At 31.0% G+C, this 20206-nt stretch overlaps 1 protein-coding gene across 1 annotated transcript in view; it reads right to left on the bottom strand.

Annotated features, from left to right (window-relative positions):
* Positions 1-20206, bottom strand: part of LOC143238542 (nephrin-like) — a 129699-nt gene that overhangs the window by 16366 nt on the left and 93127 nt on the right. Inside the window, exons 3-13 of the mRNA XM_076478873.1 lie at positions 15804-15925; positions 15413-15470; positions 14526-14675; positions 13078-13245; positions 11818-12108; positions 11046-11257; positions 8664-8751; positions 6421-6554; positions 3057-3210; positions 2288-2346; positions 1225-1468 (exon numbers count right to left, since the gene is read on the bottom strand). Coding sequence (XP_076334988.1) covers positions 1225-1468; positions 2288-2346; positions 3057-3210; positions 6421-6554; positions 8664-8751; positions 11046-11257; positions 11818-12108; positions 13078-13245; positions 14526-14675; positions 15413-15470; positions 15804-15925 — 1680 coding nt within the window. The remainder of the gene's footprint in view (positions 1-1224; positions 1469-2287; positions 2347-3056; positions 3211-6420; positions 6555-8663; positions 8752-11045; positions 11258-11817; positions 12109-13077; positions 13246-14525; positions 14676-15412; positions 15471-15803; positions 15926-20206) is intronic.

Raw genomic sequence — 20206 nt, 5'->3', positions numbered from 1 at the left:
ATATTAACTTTGCGTAAATGAAATTACTATAAAGAGAACAGAGTAAAGTCACCTGAAATGATCGAACATATAAATTGTAGATGGTATGTTTTCATCATGAGTTCACGACACCCCGAAAAATTTCTACAAACATGTACAATACGCTTTCTAGTGAAAATAAAATGTACAAAATGTTTGTGAAATGAAAATAAATATATGCTTAAAACATATGTTTCTGTACAAGAATTACATTTTAGTCCATATTAAAATAAAACGGATCCTGTATTTATTCTGATCAAAATTAAACTCCTAACATTGCACCATGAAAAATATACAATAATACATTTTGATGAAATATTATTAATTAAATAATGAGGTGTCTGAAACAAACTTAAATGAGCTGTTTGTTTTACATAACACTTTGGATTACTTTAGATTACTCCCTTAGACATGCATACACTTCCTTGGCGTAAGATGCAATTCTATAAAAGTAACTGCATCATTCTAAGATAAATTACATAGATATTACCACCCTATGGTTTAGAGACATGTTGTTATCGAATCAACTCTTGCCAGTTACATCGATCAATCCTTCTTTAAGTGGCTCAGCTAAATTTCCCAGCAACATCATGTTCCAATAGCTGAGAGGTTACGAACTTAGTGTATTAATGCATTCTACTATTTTCTTATTATGTAGTTCAGAGCTTTAAAAATTTTATAACTGTCGATTTTAAAAGTAGGAAAAACAGTTTCGTCACGGTTCATATTACCAATTGGTTTTTCTTATGTGGTTTCCAATTGTTTACAATTGAGCTTTAGGAGAGATATGATGTTTTATATGGGATTATCTTAGATAAGTTTTTGATTCACGTTACCAACAAAGTTTGTCGTATATAGTCTCAATTCAGAATCAATGTTCATATTTGAACAGCATTTAGTGAGAACTTTTATTGCTAACATATCACCATAAAACTATAATTTATTGCATCGTTTTTATATTCTCCGGTTTGACAGCAGTAAGTCCAAGGAATTGTAACACTAAAATCCAGGGTTCGTTTCCACACAGTGAATACAACAGATAGCCCAAAGTGGCTTTCTTGTAAAACAAACAATCAAACATGCTTTTCGTACCTAGATGACGACTCTACCATAATGTAAAAAAAACTATTAATTTTCCTATCTAAAATCCTTTAGTGTATCTACTTGGAATTATTTATAATGCTGCTACACAGTGTGTATACTTACAAAGCACTTGTAATGTAAACGTATCATGAACACTTAGTTGAAGGTCTAAGTTAATAGCCTGACACTTGAATTTCGCTTTGTCCTCAGATGAGCTAACATTAAATCTTAATCGACTCCTCGTAATTTTTCCTCCATACTGGCCATCAATGACTCCATCATAACTACCCGTGATTGGGTTGCCATTTTTCCACCATTTTACACTGGCTTCAGGATTGCTGCTTGTGGATTCACAGGTCAAGACCACCTAATTACAAAGAAAATAAACACACTAAATTTCCATATTATTAAACAAATTTCTGAAATTAAGGCGTAACATTAAATAGTTGCCTATGAAAACAATGAACAAAATAATGTTTTTTTTCACTGCGGAAGAATATTCAGTTGTTGGTGTTTTTAAGATAGAAATAATTCCAGTGGCATAGTAGTGTGTCTACGGACTTTCAACGGTAGAACTAGATATTCGAAATTAGTGATGGGAAAAGCACAGATGGCCCATTGTAAAGTTTTTGTGCTTAACTCCAAACAGAATATAAATTTTACACTATTTCTCTTATTTATTTGTAAGAAAAAACTGGCTTCAATTTACTGTTGATTTTAATTTGTTTTTTTATAATTTTTGCAAAACAACTCAATGGTTACTTGTCTGTAACAGTTCATGATTTAAAACTGATCGATCAGAGAAAAGAAAGTTAATTCACACCACCTACCGTCAACTCTTTCGCAACTCTTGTCTAACATAATAGTAAATTTGACTTGAAACAGTTTAAATATATTTAGTATTAGAGTAAAATGAACTAACTATATCAATAAGGAATAGATTTATAACCATTTAAATGAAATATATTACAGGCTGATAATTACACCTTATTGTTATTTTTTCACGTGCTTTGTCGATAATTGCAGCATTGTTGTTTAGAAACAACAACTATTTCTTTATAACTGAAATAAAGTATATAATTATTACATTTATTAAGAAGATGTTTTAAATATATTTTGCGTGACATGATATTTTGTTTATCATGCACTTTCAACTGTAAAAAAAAGAATAACAAACAAAACTCACCGTTTGCCCAGCTTTTATGTATTTTGGTTGCACTTCAATTTTAACAGAAGAGGGCGCAACTGTTAATAAACGACCAAACAAAACATATATAAACATAATTATTTGAAAATATAAATTACAAAAGAGGATCGAAAGTATTTTTCGAAATTCAGTTTAACTATTGGTAGACAAAGGTAGAAATATTAAAATATTTTTGTTTCATATTTAATAGGATAAAGCTTATTCACAAAATCATAGTTTCTTAATGCTTATCAGTATTGAAAAGTATTATATCCATAAACCATTATCGATGTAATAGAATATAGTTCCAAACACGATTATGAGTTTTATACAAAAATTGTAAAGAATATAATGTTTTATTTATATTTAATAGTTTAGTTTGAAAGTTACAATTTTTCTTCAGGTATGTGACACAATACACATGTTTTTACGAAACAAAGGCTTCTTCAATTGACACGAAAGGTTGATTTCAACAGAATAATACTTTTCTTTTACTTCTATTGCTACGATCGATATTTACATATAATGCAAACATACTTAATTTTCATATTCGAAAAGAAATGTCCTTTCCAGATGATAAACAAGGTTAGTAACATGGAAATCCCACTACTCATGATTAACACGTATGACATTTTGCAACTGTCGCTTATTTATGCTTAAAAACAACTTCACACTAAACTGGCTTAGGTTATAACACATATTGTTTTATTATACCATTTTTACACACACCTGACAAATATACAGAGTGATAGACACAAAAATATCTTACAAAAAACTGTTGGAGTCACATACGCCGCAAGAGGGCGCAGTGTTGCTGGGTTTGAAGCCTCACACCTGTAAACTGCACCATTATCGCTCGGGCCAGCACGGATATCCAAAATATTAGAAATCCCTTTTGGTATACCTTGAGCGGTACCACTAACCTGTTTAACAAAGAATGTGAAAAACTGAATTGTAGAAATTATAACTAAACCACAAATAGCGTTTATTTCATGTGTAAGTTAAGAGAGATTTGGCTAATGATCTTTTTCGTTCTGTGAAAGATAGAGCATTAAATCAAACTAAAAAATGGATATATTGGCCCTTTTAAACAGTTTCGACTAATGTACAGCAAAAAAATTACAAAAATGAACTTGCTGCTTCTAACCTTTTCAGAAAGGTAAAAATGAAAACGAGATATTTCCTCTAAAATCTCTTGGTATGACGTTAATCTGTCGAGTTATGAATCATAAACTTTTTCCGGTTAATTTACTTAGAATCTGAGGAAAACATCTAATCAGAACGACATTATTCTTAGCAATTCATAATCAGGCACGCAAACAGATACACGAATAAAAGACTTGCATATTAAAAGTAGCATATAACTCTTCAAAAAATGATTTTTTTCCCTCCATTTCAAGTACTTAATCACAACCTGTCACTTTTTAACGTGTGAAGTGTGTCAAGAGAAAATAGCTGATCATCCAGATATGTAGCAATAATCATGAAGTTGAACATGTAAATGATTTTGCAGAAAAGTTTGTGATAGTAACCCACGTCATTTTCCTTTTCGTTTTTTTTTTTTTTAATTAGCCTTACGGTGGATCTGTGGTAAGTGTCATTGACGGTTTATAGTTCTAAGAAGCGGGTTTCCATACACCGATGACCAGTTGTGTAGTATTGTACTTAAAATCTACATTTCTATATATATATATATATTAGTTTGTTATTTATATACATATAAACATTACATTCACACAAAACTTACTCTTAAGTTGTCAGTCTTCTCTTAAAATATTTATCAACAGCTCATTATGTTGTATTTTCATCACTTTGATGTAATAAAAACTACACTTTAGATAAACTACCCCTTTTGCTCTTCATCAACAGAAATGTTATTACATTTTTGAAAAATTCAGTAAAGATGATACAACCCAAAGCACTCGCTATTGCGAAAGGGTACCAAAATGTTTGTAACTGTAGTCATTATGAAGTTGTTTCTTAAAGTGGCATGTATATAAAACTTTTTTCTTTGTTTAGATCATAACATCGAGATGTGTAAGATTTTATAACAAGTTGAATGCATATGTATATATTAGTGAAATTGAATAATTACATTCAAATGAAGCTAAATGAATAAGCAGAATCACGAGGAAGGACTACGTTCAAACACCAAATCCCATTTTCTGATTAATTATATTATAACCATAAATTTTCAAGCCATAAGCAAAACACATTAACACGAAAATAAAATACGATGCATATTTTATTTCATGTTAATGTGTTTTGTTTATGGCTTGAAAAGTTATGGTTATAATACACTGCTAGCTAAAATCTTAAGGCTAATGAACATAAAGAAAAAAATATGCATTTTGCGTTGTTAAACTCAACCACTTATTTGAGTAGAGCTTCGAAAGATGAAAATAAGAAAAGGTAAAATAAAAATAAAAAACCTTTTTCAGCATTTAATAGGTAAAATATGAACACTATGAAATTAGCCTAAATACTGGCTGGTCAAAAGTTTAAGACCATATTGAAACAAAGCGTTAATTGGTAAACACGTAACAAAATTGACTTACTTGTGTTCAAGCATTAGCATTATCATCATCTCCCACTGACATCTCCTCTGTTACATTGGACCAAAATATGGCAAACGTTCCATCGTTGGTGAGATTGGGCGTAGTAAAACTGCTGTTGCAAGTTTCTTAAAAGACCCTGAGAAATACGGAACGAGAATTCCAAGTGGTTGCCCTAAGAAAATTTCGCCGGCGTTGAGCAGGAGGATTCGATGGGTTGTCCAGCAAGACACCAGCCGATCGTCGAACCAGATAAAGGCTCTCACGGACGCAGAATGAAGCTCAAGAACAATAAGACGGTATTTACGAGAGAAAGGCTTTAAAAACCGTAAACGTCTTCAAAGGCCTCGCCTCCTTCACACCACGAAACAGCTCGGTTAAACTTTGCTGAGAAGCACCAAACACGGAACGTAGAAAAGTGGACGAAGGTTTTGTTCTCTGATGAAAAAAAAAATTTACCTGGATGGTCCAAATAGCTTCCAACGTTACTGGAACGATAAGAATATCCCACTGAAGACATTTTCTATACGACACAGTGGAGGAGGTTCCATCATGATCTGTGGTGCTTTCTCCTTTCATGGAACAATGTAGCTTCAGGTTATACAGGGGCGTCAAACAGCAGCTGGCTACATTGGCGTATTGGAAAGAGCATCCTTATTGACTAAAAGCCCTTGTTTGTGTGGAAGTTACTGGATCTTTTAGCAGGACAAAGCTGCAATCCACAATGCCCGCAGGACAAAGGACTTTTTCATGGCGAATAACATGAATTTTTTAGACCATTCAGCATGTTTGCCCGAACTGAAACCCATTGAAATATTTGAGGGTAGATGGCAAGGGAAGTCTATAGAAATGGACGTCAATTTCAAACAGTGCATGATCTTTGTGAAGCCATCTTCACCACTCGGAATAAAATTCCAGCCAGCTTCCTTCAAACGCTTATATCGACCATGCCAAATCGAATATTTGAAGTTATTCACAGTGACGGCCGTGCAACTCCCTACTGAGACCTCTTGTTATTCATTTCCTACCCTGTTTAGGACTTCGTTTCAGTATGGTCTTAAATTTTTGACCAGCTAGTATTTAGGCTAATTTCATAGTGTTCACATTTTCCCTATTAAATGCTAAAGTAGTTTTTTATTTTTAGTTTTCCTCTTCTTAATTTCATCTTTCGAAGTTCCACTCAAATAAGTGGTTGAGTCTATCAACGCAAAAGGCATATTTTTTCTTTATGTTCATTGGCCTTAAAAATTTGGCCAGCAGTGTATAATCCTACGTTGTAGCTTGTTCCCTACTATCCTTTTTTTAAAAATATGCAGCGTATTTTATTTCATGTTAATATGTTTTGTTTATGGCTTGAAAATGTTATGGTTATTATATATATATATATATTTATATATGATATAAAATTTGCATTTGTTACGTAAAAAAAAAAAGTAACTAAAATAAAACAGAATACCTTAGTTCTAACTAAAGGAAAATTTATATTCTATTCTTTGGAAGAAAAAGTTTGGACTGTTACAAAATAAACTCATGATAAACAGCTAGTTTTGAAAAAAACTGCTGACCACACTATCCTACCTCTGCTTCTCCTTTGAACCATCGAAGAGTTGCTACAGGATTTCCTCCATAGGAAACACAGGTAAACCTCTGAAAATCCCCCGCTTTTATTGGCTTGTTTTGAAAGTTTTGAATCGATGGCTGGCCCGGCGGATCTGAAAACAACAAAATGAACAATCAACGAAAGTAAGTTTGTGAAGCATCTAGTGTGATTACACTACGTGGATGAAAGCCATAACTGAAAGAGCGACTGTTTTAGTAAAATATAATGGAGTTGTCTCCAGGGTGAAACATATATTTGTTTTATTTCCATATCATAGTATTTATTTCATAGCTAGAATTTTATAATTGTTTTGGAAACAAGCGGTAATATTTAAACATAGTTATTGAATTTCACGCCAGCTTCTGACGACACAAATTTTATAATTAGACGTGACTATTACAAGTATAACATACATAATGATCAGCTATAGTTAAATTATTTTCACAAAAAACAAGATTATGGTTACATATTTTAAACATATAACTGAACAGATGAGAAATTACAAAAGAATATGAATATATATTTGATATCTTGTCCACGAAATTTGTAAGAATTTGAGACAAATTATTTGTTAATTACATATAGTACAAGAAGTGTTTTGTAACATGCTACATTAGCTATTTCACCGCGTTATTTCATTATATTCTATCTTAAGTAGCATTTTATAATTATAGTAACATAATATTAAATTCAGTTAGATAAGCACATTGTGGGCCAACTTAATAACAGTTCTAAGCACTTCATAATGGGCAAAGATACAAGATACAAGTTTAGTCTGATTTTATATTTATATTAATACACGCATCCAACGATTGTTTGAAAGATAAAAATATACTTTAGTTTTATGTGTCGTTTAATGCTTAGATTACTTGACGTGAATTATTTTGTAGCGTGAAAGCCATAGTTATTTGAAACATTATTCGAGGTATCTGAAAAGTTCGGTTTCTTGAGTAGGAATAATTTCAGTTTTGACCATTGCTTAGTCATGAAATATTACATCCGATTGCATGGTGAAGAGCATAAACACACAAGCTTGAACTTAAACTTGTTTGTTATTAATACAGCATAAAATATTTACACGATTACATAAACTAACAACATTTGAAAGCTTATAGGAAATACTGTAAGCTATAAAATAACCGATAAAGTAAGAGTTAAATATATTTAAGAATGCCACAAATATATTTTATGAATAAAATGAAGCGTTGTGATCCTTTTGGTATCTTTGACATCTAAATAAGTTGTATTGTATAATAGCCACAAAAACAACACACACACGAACGCATATATATGTGTATTTTATGTGTGTAGGAAGAAGAGGGAAAACTCGCGTGCCATGAAAACAAATAATAATTCACAAGATTTTCCAAAAGCCGATTTTTTGTTGTTATTTTGTGATTTAAGGATACCACTTATTTACCATATGAGTACAAAGAATCAAAACATCTTGAGTTTAGTGAGTGGAAAATCTTTCAAATTTAGTGATTTATATTTATTAAAAATATAATGAAGACCAAACGAACCAAACGACTATATAAGGAAGAATGTTTTGAACAGCAAACAAATTAAAAGAAAAAATGAATTTGCTTGTCAACCATCAAAATAGTGTACACACCAACGCAAGTCGATTACTCGTAGTTAAGAAATTAAAATCATCATCCAGGTTTATAAAAAGCTGCCCCTGTGCTTAACCAGTCACATTAACCAAGCGTGACACATGTCAATAAATCAACTTCAAAGGAAAAATCCTTGATGGAATTGAGCTACCAAAAACTAACATAAAATATTCATGGGTTTATTTTAACGTGAATACTTATTACATTGGTTAAAACATGTTTGTTCATATCCTCTGCATTGAAGAAAGTTAAGAATAATCCTGAATATACAATAATATTTAAATTAAGAGAAATAAAGTATCATATTTAAAATATATATATATATATATGTATATATTCGTTATAATTATATTAATTTTTGGAATTATTAAATAAAGTAAAGCATAGTAACTGCGTTAATATATCTTAGATGATATTAAAAAAAACAAATGCATAATGTAGCATATAAAATAAATATTGAGCTTTATAAGTTCAAAACTTTTGGCCAAAACTAAATATATATATATATTAATGGAACAGAGAAATTCAGTAAAACTTTCCCTTCGTGGTTGTAATAACTTATTTAATGCAAACAAAATAGGTTATATGAATAATATCTTACATACATATTATACTGAGCAAAGTTGTCTGTGAAACACTGTCTCCAATAGCTTCATTGATGGCGTAACAGGACAACGTTATCTTTTTAACCTCCTAAAGAAAATTATACATATGTATATAAAATGTAGTTGACTTCATTTTCTGCATCTATACAGGTTATACATAAAACGTTACGTAGAATTATTTATTTGATTGTAAAGAAGAAAAAATTACTTTTTAAAATAAAACTTGTTTTATATTTTTCTCCAAATATATTTCTTCTGTTTCTCAACCTTGTAAATTGAATGTTTTATGATAATGATGACAGTTAAAGAAAAACAGGTAAAATTTAATAGGAAAAATATTTTAATTAAAAACAACGCTTCGTCACTGTTAATGTGCCATCACATATGCCAACATTGATTTTTATTGACATATTTTTTTCTATTCATTTTAGGTGTTTTCTGAAGTTTTAAAATTGTATACGGTGTGGAATACCTCCAAGAGCTATATTTATAATAACATTATCTGTCATTACTTAATAAACCCTACAGGCGTGAAATGGCATGACCGTTAAGAACGTTCCACTCATAATTATAGGATTGTGAATTCGAAATGCTTGTCACTGAAAATGCTTGTCCTAGATGGTTGCCTTTTGGGCCAACTAACGAGATGTAAAATTCTTGGCGTACAAAAATATCGGTCGAACCCAAACTATTTGTGATTAGTGTCGTTAAGAAGGAGAAGACTTAAGGAAACCGATCTTAAATTGTCTGTATGTGTGCAAAATCTGCTATAAGTATGGATCTAATAAATGTAACACAGCCTGCGAAATTAAAGGAAAGGGAAAAGAGTCAGAGCTATAGTCAGCTGGAGAGCGTTAAGCCTTCTTTCGCGGATAAAAAATAACACAAATTCACAGATTGTATAAACATACATTTGTTCAATAAAGCAGGATTAGATGATTTTTAAATCTTGATACAAGTTTTAGTGTCATTTAAGTGACAAACATTACTGTTAATTAAACAAGATTCAAATAAATATATTTTACAGTCATGAAATGAATTGGTAGTAAAAATGTCAATAGTTTGTATGTCGTTCGCTCTTTTACAGAAGGGCTTATTATTACATTCTCAATGAGTACGTGTGCGCACACTTTATACATGTAATATCTAAGACTGTTTACTTATATCTCTCTTCATAGTCGATAAATCTAGTAAGTGCTATGACGTAAGCAAGTACAGCTTTTGAATAACTAAGGCTTTATAATTTAATAAAAACTAACGAAAACCATACCGTTCATGTTCCGAATCAATAATTTCCTTAAATGATGAATTTAACTTGTCGAAATTTGCGTGTGGGTAACTATTATAGCAGAAATCACATATTTTTAAACGATTTATTCACAGTAGACCTTTATCAACCTTCAGTTGTATGAAAATGTTGCGCTTTAATTTCGGAGCTCTAGACTAATTATAAAAACCATCGAAACTAATTTTTTACTACGGAGATCTAGGGCAAACTACAGATCGTATATATGTTCCATATATGTTTCTGCAATACTTCAACCATCGTCTGATTATTATACATGGTAATACAATTAACTTTAATTTTGCTGTAGTTAAGCCAACTTAAAATGTTTACAGAGAAACGAAACATTCTGTTGCCAAATTTGTACAACAGAAAACAACAAAGAAAACAAACAGGAAAATTATGTATTAACGTTTGGGTTTCAACCTTTAAGAATTATCTGAACCTTATCACAACTATGTTTTAGCCTAATCTAAGCATTGTAAACACCAGGAAAGAATGGCTGAAATTCTATGAGATATACGTACACAATGCTTCTATGTTATTTATTTTGCCAGTTAACGATAGGTGAATATAAACATTGACTAATATGGTGAGAATAACCTTATCCAGTTGCTTCCAATCGAAAGGAACATTGTTCAGCTTTATGCCAAGGAATATATGATTAAAGTAGCAAGGACTAATTTGAAATATGACATAAAAGAAAATTTAAGGCTCAGAAATTTTGTTTTCTGCAGTTACGCAGCCAAAAGTCCTGGAACAATAGATTCAACATCGGCAACTAGTCATAACAACGTAACAGTGCCTACTTGAACAAAAATGTTCTATATGATTATACACACGTGAATATATATATATATATATATATATATGTATACGAAATATATATATTAGGATACTATATTATTTGATACATAATTATATTCAAATAAGAATTAAATATTTAAAGTTGCGTTAACTACCAAAAGGCTATATATGATAGTTGTATAATACAATTGTCCTATTTGGTTATTCTATATCTTATGTTAAAAAGTACAAAAGCAATAGATGTTCCTTACATATATATTCTTAATATGCCTAGACTGTATTTATCTTACCTGCCACGCCAACCTAATAGTTATCCTAGAAGTGGTTATCCAGCCTTTGTCTGAAGTCTCAGTAGAATCTTCGGGAGAAATTACAGGTCTTCCATCGACAATCCATGACAACTTAGCTGCCGGATTGCTGGGTCCTGCCACACAACTCATGGTCACATTGTCACCACGTTTACCCTCTTTTGGTCCTTTTATCGTAACTTGTGTTGGTGGAACTAGAACAGTTATTTCATTTACAGTGAGCAACAAATACAGACTCGCCATTATTAATCACTTTAAGTTTTACATTAAATACATTTAATAAAATCTTTTGAAAGAAATATTCTCTACTGCATATAATTCTCTATGTATTACTCAGTTTTTGTGATGTTTTGGAGAAGATTGAAAACAGTTCGATTTACAGGACTATCTTCTCATTATCAATATTTTTGAAAGATTAGACGTTGTGTATATACATGCTGCTAGACTCTTAGTTACGGTATAATACTAAAGTGTAGTAACACGTCTAATTAGTCCGTGAGAAACACACGAGACAGATCCACTTTCAATAAAGTGCTTAACGTGTTTTTGGAAGAAGAGAAAATAAAGTACCTAATTGGTCCAGTAAATGTTTGTAAAATGTTGAAAATATAGCATTTAAAACTGTATGTAGCGATAACTACATACCAAAATCGGTGTTAGTTATTAGCATTCATATGTAGTTATTGGTATCACATCACGCGCCTCAACAATATCCCAGTAATGTTAATAGCTTTATAAAGGCAGTTATACTTGCAGTAAACTTTTAATTTAACAGTAGCGCTGGTAGGTTTTAATGTTATAGTATTAGAAGCCTCGCAGCGATACTCGGCGTTGTTGTCCGATGAATCAACATGAAATGTGTAGGGATTGGTAGTTTCTCTGCCCGATCCTGAATACGTCGAATCAACCAACACACCATTTCGAAACCAGAGTAATTTCGGTGGTGGATTTCCACCTCGAGATATACAAGCCAGTGTTAACGTATCTCCCACTTGAACGACATCGTCTTCTCGGTAGCCTTCGATTTTTGGTGGTTCAGGAGGAACTAGAAAGAATACAACAACAACAAAAACTCATTATTAAAAATAATAATAACAAATACATTGGTTTGGTTATGACTAGGAAAGCTGAACATAATGATGCAATTTATTGAAGAAAATCAAATACTAATCAGTGTCTAAAAATAAATATTTACTACAAAAACGTTTTTGATCACTGCCTTAATAACTTAAACCAACGATAACATGCAAAACAAGATCGGATATTAAACACTCAACATGATCTGGATATATAACAAGTCCTATTTTATTAGGTCCGGCATGGCGATCGACTCTTAATCCGAGGGTAGAAGGTTCGAATACCCCCTCACATCAAACATCTTCTCCCTTTCAGCTCTGGAGGAGTTATAATGTGTGCCCAATCCAATTATTTGTTGGTAAAAGATTAGCCCAGAAGTTGGCAGTGGGTGGTGATGACCAGCTGTCTTCCCTCTATTCTTACACTGCTAAATTATGGACGACTAGCACAGAAACTCCTCATGTAATTTTACACAAAATTAAAAAAACAGAAACAAAAAGAAGGAACGCCTTTTATTAATTTATGTGTCACTTTACATGTTCTTGCTAACGTTTATACAGACTTTTTTAACTAGTACAAATAAAATTATAAGTCTTTATATTGCCTAAAATTTTTAGATAGTGTATTTAACTCTAATTACATTACCAACTGTACATTTATAGTTCTGAAACAAAGAAAGTAAGACTATGATTTAGAAGTAAAATTAGTATCGATACCGAACTTGAGTGCACTCATAATTATAATTTAACTATATGTTTCTATTTACGTCAGTGCTCAAGTTTATGGTAATGAAACATAAATCTTAAAATTAATGTCTTTGTAACATTAGCCACACAATAATAATAATAATAATAATATCAAGAGTCAGTACAAATTCTTAAGTTAAAATTGCTTATTTGGTTTCTATAAATAAGTAAACAAAATTATTTAAACTTACACAAAACTATGACAGTTACGGATGATGACTTTGGTTGCTTTAATGCAGGATGGATTGCCTGGCATTTGTAAGTGGCGTTGTTATCGTCTAACTTTGGGTAGAGCGTTGTTGTTATTGAGGTTGTGAATAAGCTGTTCTCTATATCCTTTGTCTTAAACATTACGTTCTCTAAGTGGAATAATGTGATAATAAATCGTTTTATCGTACGTAGTAATATAACAGTGAAGCTGCTTGAGTACATCAAACCGTTTGATCAAAAACCATAAATACACACACTCTTATATTTACTTGCAGATACCAATTTACTTAGCTTCTGAAACAAAGAGATATTCATTTCGGGAAGAAATAATTGACGATTATTTTTCTAATGTGATAATTTTAAAGGACAAAAGTATATGAAATATGCTCTTCAAAACCAGAAATGAATAAACGTTCCAGAGGGTATGATCGTGAATTGTTATTTTTGTTTGTTCACATAATAAGGTTATGAAATAAGGAAACACACTTCGTTCCTTTAATATGTATAAGAGTTTCTGGCATTCTTTTCTTCACATACTTATATTTTTGTTAGGATTTTTAAATTAATAACCGCTAGGAAAGCTATTTACATTTTATATCAATGTATCAAGACTTTAGAACTTTTATGTTTTACCTTACAAATTGCAGACCATTGTCAACAAGTCTATTATAAAAAATATAGAAACACTGTAGTTCCTTTTTTCAATAGAACTCGTTATCCCTATGTTTATCATAGTCTAACGTTTGACCTAATACGCTTTTTGTATCACGTCAAGACCAAAAGTGTGGTTACGTACTTTGAGTAGCTTTGTGTTGATTTCTAAAAATATGTTCTCTAATTTCTATATTAACTAACATATTTATTTAGAAAATTTCAGACAGACCACAACGCTAGCACTATAGCGATTTCCTTTTCCGATATTTGTATCTTCCCGAAACTCTAGACTTACTATTTATCACTATTTTCGTCAATCACTTTTCCATATTTCCATTAATAGACTTAATTATGATGTACAATAACAACGAATATTTCATGAATTGGAACTATTCATTACAAGAAATTCAGGTAAATCGCACAACCTATTTTCTTTGATTTACAAAATTAGATATTCAATAAACCGCTAACGTGGAAAGACTTGGGAGTGATCTTTATTGTCAGTTTGGGATTTTGAATAATACGTATTAACATCAGTCGTTGTACTCAAGTTTTATGTGTATTATCTTAAGGAACTTTTGTAACTTAATTTTGCAAAGCAATTATCTGGTAACATTATAAACTACTGGCCGGCAAAACATATTCATGTATATGTGTTATGGATAAAGTTTAAGTATTAACTATAATGAACATTTTTCATATAGAAAAAACTGTTGCTGTTAAAATCATTCTTAGTATAAACCAATAAACCAAAATGTTTTTCACTTATTGTTACCTTTCAGTTCGACCCCATTCTTAAACCATTTTAGTTTTGTTTGCGGTTTACTCAGTCGTGCAAAACACGTGAGAGGGACTCGTTCACCTTCTCGAACCTCAAGAATATTCGCATTTGTTCTGTGCTGAATTTCTACTTTCTGTGGTGGAACTGTAGAAATAAAAATACAGTACATCAATATAATACATTAGATCTTTGTATAAATATTCTTATGTGTCAATGAATTATGTACTTTAATGAAAATATAATTCCTGGGAGAACGGTAGGCTTAAGAATGCGTAGAACTAAGCAAATATGGGATAATGTTACATTCAATAAAGCGTAATTATAAGAAATTACGGACTATGAAGAACTTGTCAGAAAGTATGTTTCTATATTTCATTTAATGTCTCTTTTTTGTTTATATTAGTGTAAAACAGCAAAAAGAAACGTCTATACCGCTGATTCAGCAGTATTATTTCTACATATAAAGATTATTAAAATATAACCAAATCGTTGTAAGTGAAAGAACTGCTGTCTACAGGAATGTATACAGTATTAGACTAAACGTATTTGAACAAATTGAAGACTGAAAATGGTAAAACTAAGACACTAATATAATTATTAGAGTTAACACTCAATACTTAACGTGACAATTGTGAATACTAGCATACTATTAATATTCATTGCTAGCAAAAATTGTGAACGTTCACCATAATTAAGGCGAATTCTAAAGTAGGAAATAACCTAATTGACGACAAGACTGTAATTCATTTTTCAACTGGTAATTAATTAAGCAGTCGCTTTCGGTTTTGATTTTACAACGATAACTGTTTATCATAAAGGATAACAGCTTGAAATATCAACGTAAATAATATCTTGACAAAAAACCAACAAATAAAACTAACCTAAAACAGTGAGGTTTGCCTTTTCCCATATCCTTCTATTGTTCAATGCTGGTCCAACCTGTAAAACAAATGAGCCAAATTTTTGACTTCATATTTAAGGAATCGAATATATGAAGCGGTACTTCAATCATATATAAAATATAACACTGATAATAATAAAAAAGTTTACTTACTATTCTATTGCACGTTTTATATTAAATCAAATAACTTTGCGTAGGGAAATAATTTTATCTGTTTAAAAGCCATCCGTACATTATTATCACAGTACTAAAAACATTAAAACAGCTTACACTTCTCCAGTGTGAGAAATATAAATATAATAATACACAACTTACAAAAATAAATAACGTTATCAGAAAAACCAGGTACAATATTGCTACGACTGCTTTACCTGACATTCATATTCACCCTCATCTTGAAGCTGGACGTTTGTTATCCTTAAGTTATACACTCCTCGCAATCTATCTACTACCATGCCATACCTGGGGTATCCTGGAATTTCAGGATCGTATCCTGGAAGTACAATGCATCTGTAATTCTAATGATTTGATGGACACAACTTGCTGTTTTACTTAAAATGATAGAAAAATCAACATAAGACAAATTTTGTTTAAAATGGTAGTGAAAGTATTATACATCATTTTCAAGGTTAAAAAAGGCGAATAATGTGTAATAATCCATTAGAACTTGTTTTAGGAGTGACACTTTGAATGTCCGTATCCTGTCTCTTGATGAGGTGAGAAATAATAACTCGATTATAATTTTCATTTTTGTGTTTTCATAATGAAATTTGAAAATACATTTAATATACAATTAAATAAAATAAAAATTATATATTTTATTATTTTTTATCAGAAAATATTTTTGTCCAAATATAGTATTCTGCCAAGAGAATTAAACGTGTAATTTTTGTTGTCGCTAATACGTATCTATCGTTTTGTTAAACACGTCACAAATTCTTTACACGAAGAATTATTCTACAACTTTAATTTTATCTGTTTTTGTTTCATTGAAACTATAAAAAAATAAATTCCTGTAATAATATTTAGTTATCCAGTTATATTATGCAATACAACACTAAAATAATTTTATTATTATTACATTTCACTTTTTTATTAAACTAATTATTCTTAATAACTCATTAATATATCTGCAAGTAATTAAAATAGTTGGATTACAAAACAAAAACAGCGAATAACGTTGTTTATGATGATAATCTAAACTTAATTAGAACATCACTAATGAGGAAATAATTTGTGATAAAATTAGAAATATAAATTTCATAATTTCTTTCATTCCGATTAACCATTAATTAATACTTGACTATTGATTAAATTTTTCTTTCTTTTTTTCACTTATTTTGGAACTTACGTTGTCAAATGGCTAACGCGTGAACCTAGCATCTCACATTTTTGACTCGTTGCTAAAAATTGTTTGTTTTTAAATTTCGCGCAAGGCTACAGGAGGGTTATATGCGCTAGCCGTCCCTAATTTATCACTGACAGACTAAAGAGAAAGCAGCTAGTCATCACTAACCATCTTCAACTCTTGGACTACTATTTACCAACGAATAGTTGTATTAACTGTTACATTAAAACGCCTCTACGGCTGAAAGGGCGAGCATGATATAAATCCGCGAATCTCAGATTGAGAGTCAAGCACCGTGACTTCCTAACCATGCAGGGCACGTTGCTGCAGTAAGTATGTCCGTACTGTGGAGATGTTCGTGCATTATAAGATTGAGGACTAAATCTCATTATTTGGTCAAGTAAGTGCGTCCTAAGAACTAGCAGTGGGGGCTGTTGACTACCTACTTTCTTTTTTGAAGCTAATCACTTTGAAATTAGGGAGACATCTATGTGTAAGTTTGCGCTAAAATTATGAAACAAACAAAATAACTTGTGTGCAAATAATTGGTTTATGTTGTAATTATTCATTCGAAAAGCGATCTAACACGATGCTGTAAGATAATAAAGGTATTTTTTATTATCGTGGTTTTATTTGCTACAAGTAATAAAATAAGAAAAAAAACAGAAGTAAAAAAATATTCCTTTAAGCTTTTCACACATTACATGAAGAGTCTCGTACTTGGTAATTTTTTTATCATATTATCATAGTTTACTCAAGTTACTTTTATCACTTGCTGTACAATAGCGCTATCTGCGCTGTGTTATCAGCAGGGACTGAGCCCAGATTTTAGCGTCATAAGCTCTGAGGTTACTGGAAAATGAATAGCGCTGTTCATTTGTTTTGTATTTTTTAGCTCGAAGCTGCACACACAGTGGGCCAAGTCAAGCTACAGATTTTAATGTTTTAAGTTCGAAAACGTAGCGTTGATTAACAGAGATATAAAACAAGAATAATATTTTTTTCTGTTTAATTTAAGTGATGACTAATAAAGGTACGTTTTTATTTGGTTCATACAAATGCATAATGGCCCAGCATGGCTAGGCGGTTAAAGCACTCGACTCGTAATCTGAGGGTTGCGGGTTCGAATCCCCATCACATCAAACGTACTCGCCCTTTCAGCCGTGGGGGTGTTCCAATATGACGGCCAATCCAACTATTCATTGGTGAAAGAGGAGCCTAAAAGTTGGCGGTGGGTGATGATGACTAGCTGCCTTCCCTCTAGTCTTACACTGCAAAATTAGGAATAGCTAGCTCAGATACCCCTGATATACCATTGCGTGAAATTCAAAAACAAACAAATGCATAAATATAAACAGTTTATATAAATTTCGAGTTTAATTATACAAAAAACGTTGTTATTCTGTAAAGCAAAACAATGGGTTCTCTGCGTTTTGTCTACTGTAGGGAATCGAACTTTTTATTTCAAGTTGTAAGTATGTAAACTTGCCATTTACTCAAGGGAATATTGTTGGTGATGTAAGATATAGTTTTAACATAAAGAGAGAAAACTTTATCCGTAAAAAGTAGTATGTATTTGCTAATATCCTAACGTAGTATCTATGCTTCAAGTTACTTACCTGTTACCTTGTTGGGACAAACTTGTTGGTAATTTACATTGTGAGTGAAAAACGAAACATTTCCTCAACGGTTTCCGTCAATGTTGTAGAGACTGATTGCTCTTTGATTTTTTTAAATTAAAATGTAGTATTAAGACTTGTTATGTTTCGTGTAAATGGTTTTTTCTAACTGGCAAAACATGATTATAAATAATTATACTTATCATAAGATACTCGTGTCAGGCCTTTTATATTTTCAAAACTGCATTTTTTATTCAGCCCTTTAGAGTTTTTAAAAGGAATAATGTATCAGAAGATATGCCAACAATAGATATGAAGAAAATAGTTCGACTGAAATACTATTATATGCTCTTCTTAAATTAGCTTAAGGAATGATATAGAAGAGTTTAATATTAAATATATAATAAATGTTAATACAAATGTTTTATGACAACTATAATTAACGTTTAATAGTGTTCGATTTGATGAAAAAATATCTTTACGCTCACACCAATATTAAATACTTGAGTTAGAATTCCTGAGATACATAAATCGAGAAAAACACTTTTTTGTTTACATTTGTTTGAAAAATTCATGAATTAATGCAGCTACTTCACAAGATTGAATGTTAAGATTTTGATTTAGAGAGAAAAAAATAAAATTCAAACCATTTATTTTATTCTTATTTTTTACACAGCGAGAAAACTATCCTGTTGTTGTTTTTCTTAAATTATCCTGTTTTTTTCACATGCATTAGTTTTGTGTAGCTTCTTAGACGTTAGATAAAAAGCGTGTTCATGTTTACAAAGAGTGAGCATTAGTTTTAGAAAAGTGACAGAGAATGAAGGTATCAAACAGCCCAGAGGGAGAAGTCTACCCTTGTGCAGACACAAATCTCTCAAAGCCTTTCACGTTTTAAATAAATAAATTGGTTTCATTTGAAAAGCACGTGGCGTCACTCTGACGCCAATGGAAAAGCCATTCTGCGTTCTTGTAAATAAATAAGTAAAAGCTCCTGCAACTAATGACTGACCGTTTCTACCCGATTATTTTTATAACAAAAAAAACATTTTTTCCCATAAAAATAGTCTTTTTTGTTTTAAGTCGTAAATGCCATAATAACAAGAGGAAATGAACTAGTAAGTAATAATGATTTGCGTTGCTTACGGCGTTTACATAATTTGTCTCTAGTAGTTATAATAGTTTTGATAATCTATTCATCTCTTGTTCTCAGCGTTATTGCTTCTCATTTTAATTATATGGACGCTTAATTATTTATATTATCATGTTAGCATCTGTGAAGCTTAATTACTTATATTTTCATTGTCTTTAAATGCCATTGCAGGTTCATTATTTTTCATGTTTTCATAGTCTTCAAATACCATTACAGATAAAATACTTCCCATGTTTTCATCATCTTTGAATGTTATTACAGGTTAATTATTTCTCATGTTTTCATCGTCTTTCAAAGCTATTGCAGTTTAATTACCTATCATGTTTTCATCGTTTCTAAATTCCATTACATATTAAGTATTTTGTATGTTTTCATCGTTTCTAAATTCCATTACAGATTAATTATTTTGTATGTTTTCATCGTTTCTAAATTCCATTACAGATTAATTATTTTGTATGTTTTCATTCCGTTTCAATACCATGACTTCTTAATTTTTCAACTGTCTTAAATGTTGTATAATTGTTGAACACCATTAGACATTAGAAATTAAATCAGCCCCTCCATGTAATATAAAATACCAGCTATAAATATTTTCTTCTGTATTTTATGATATCATGATGTATCTTGGGTTACAAATAACCAACTGCAAGAAGC

This window comes from Tachypleus tridentatus, chromosome 13 (assembly GCF_004210375.1).
Source record: "Tachypleus tridentatus isolate NWPU-2018 chromosome 13, ASM421037v1, whole genome shotgun sequence".
NCBI classification, from domain to species: Eukaryota; Metazoa; Arthropoda; class Merostomata; order Xiphosura; family Limulidae; genus Tachypleus; species Tachypleus tridentatus.
The sequence above is the reverse complement of the archived record's forward strand: the minus strand, read 5'-3'. Positions and strand labels throughout refer to the sequence as shown.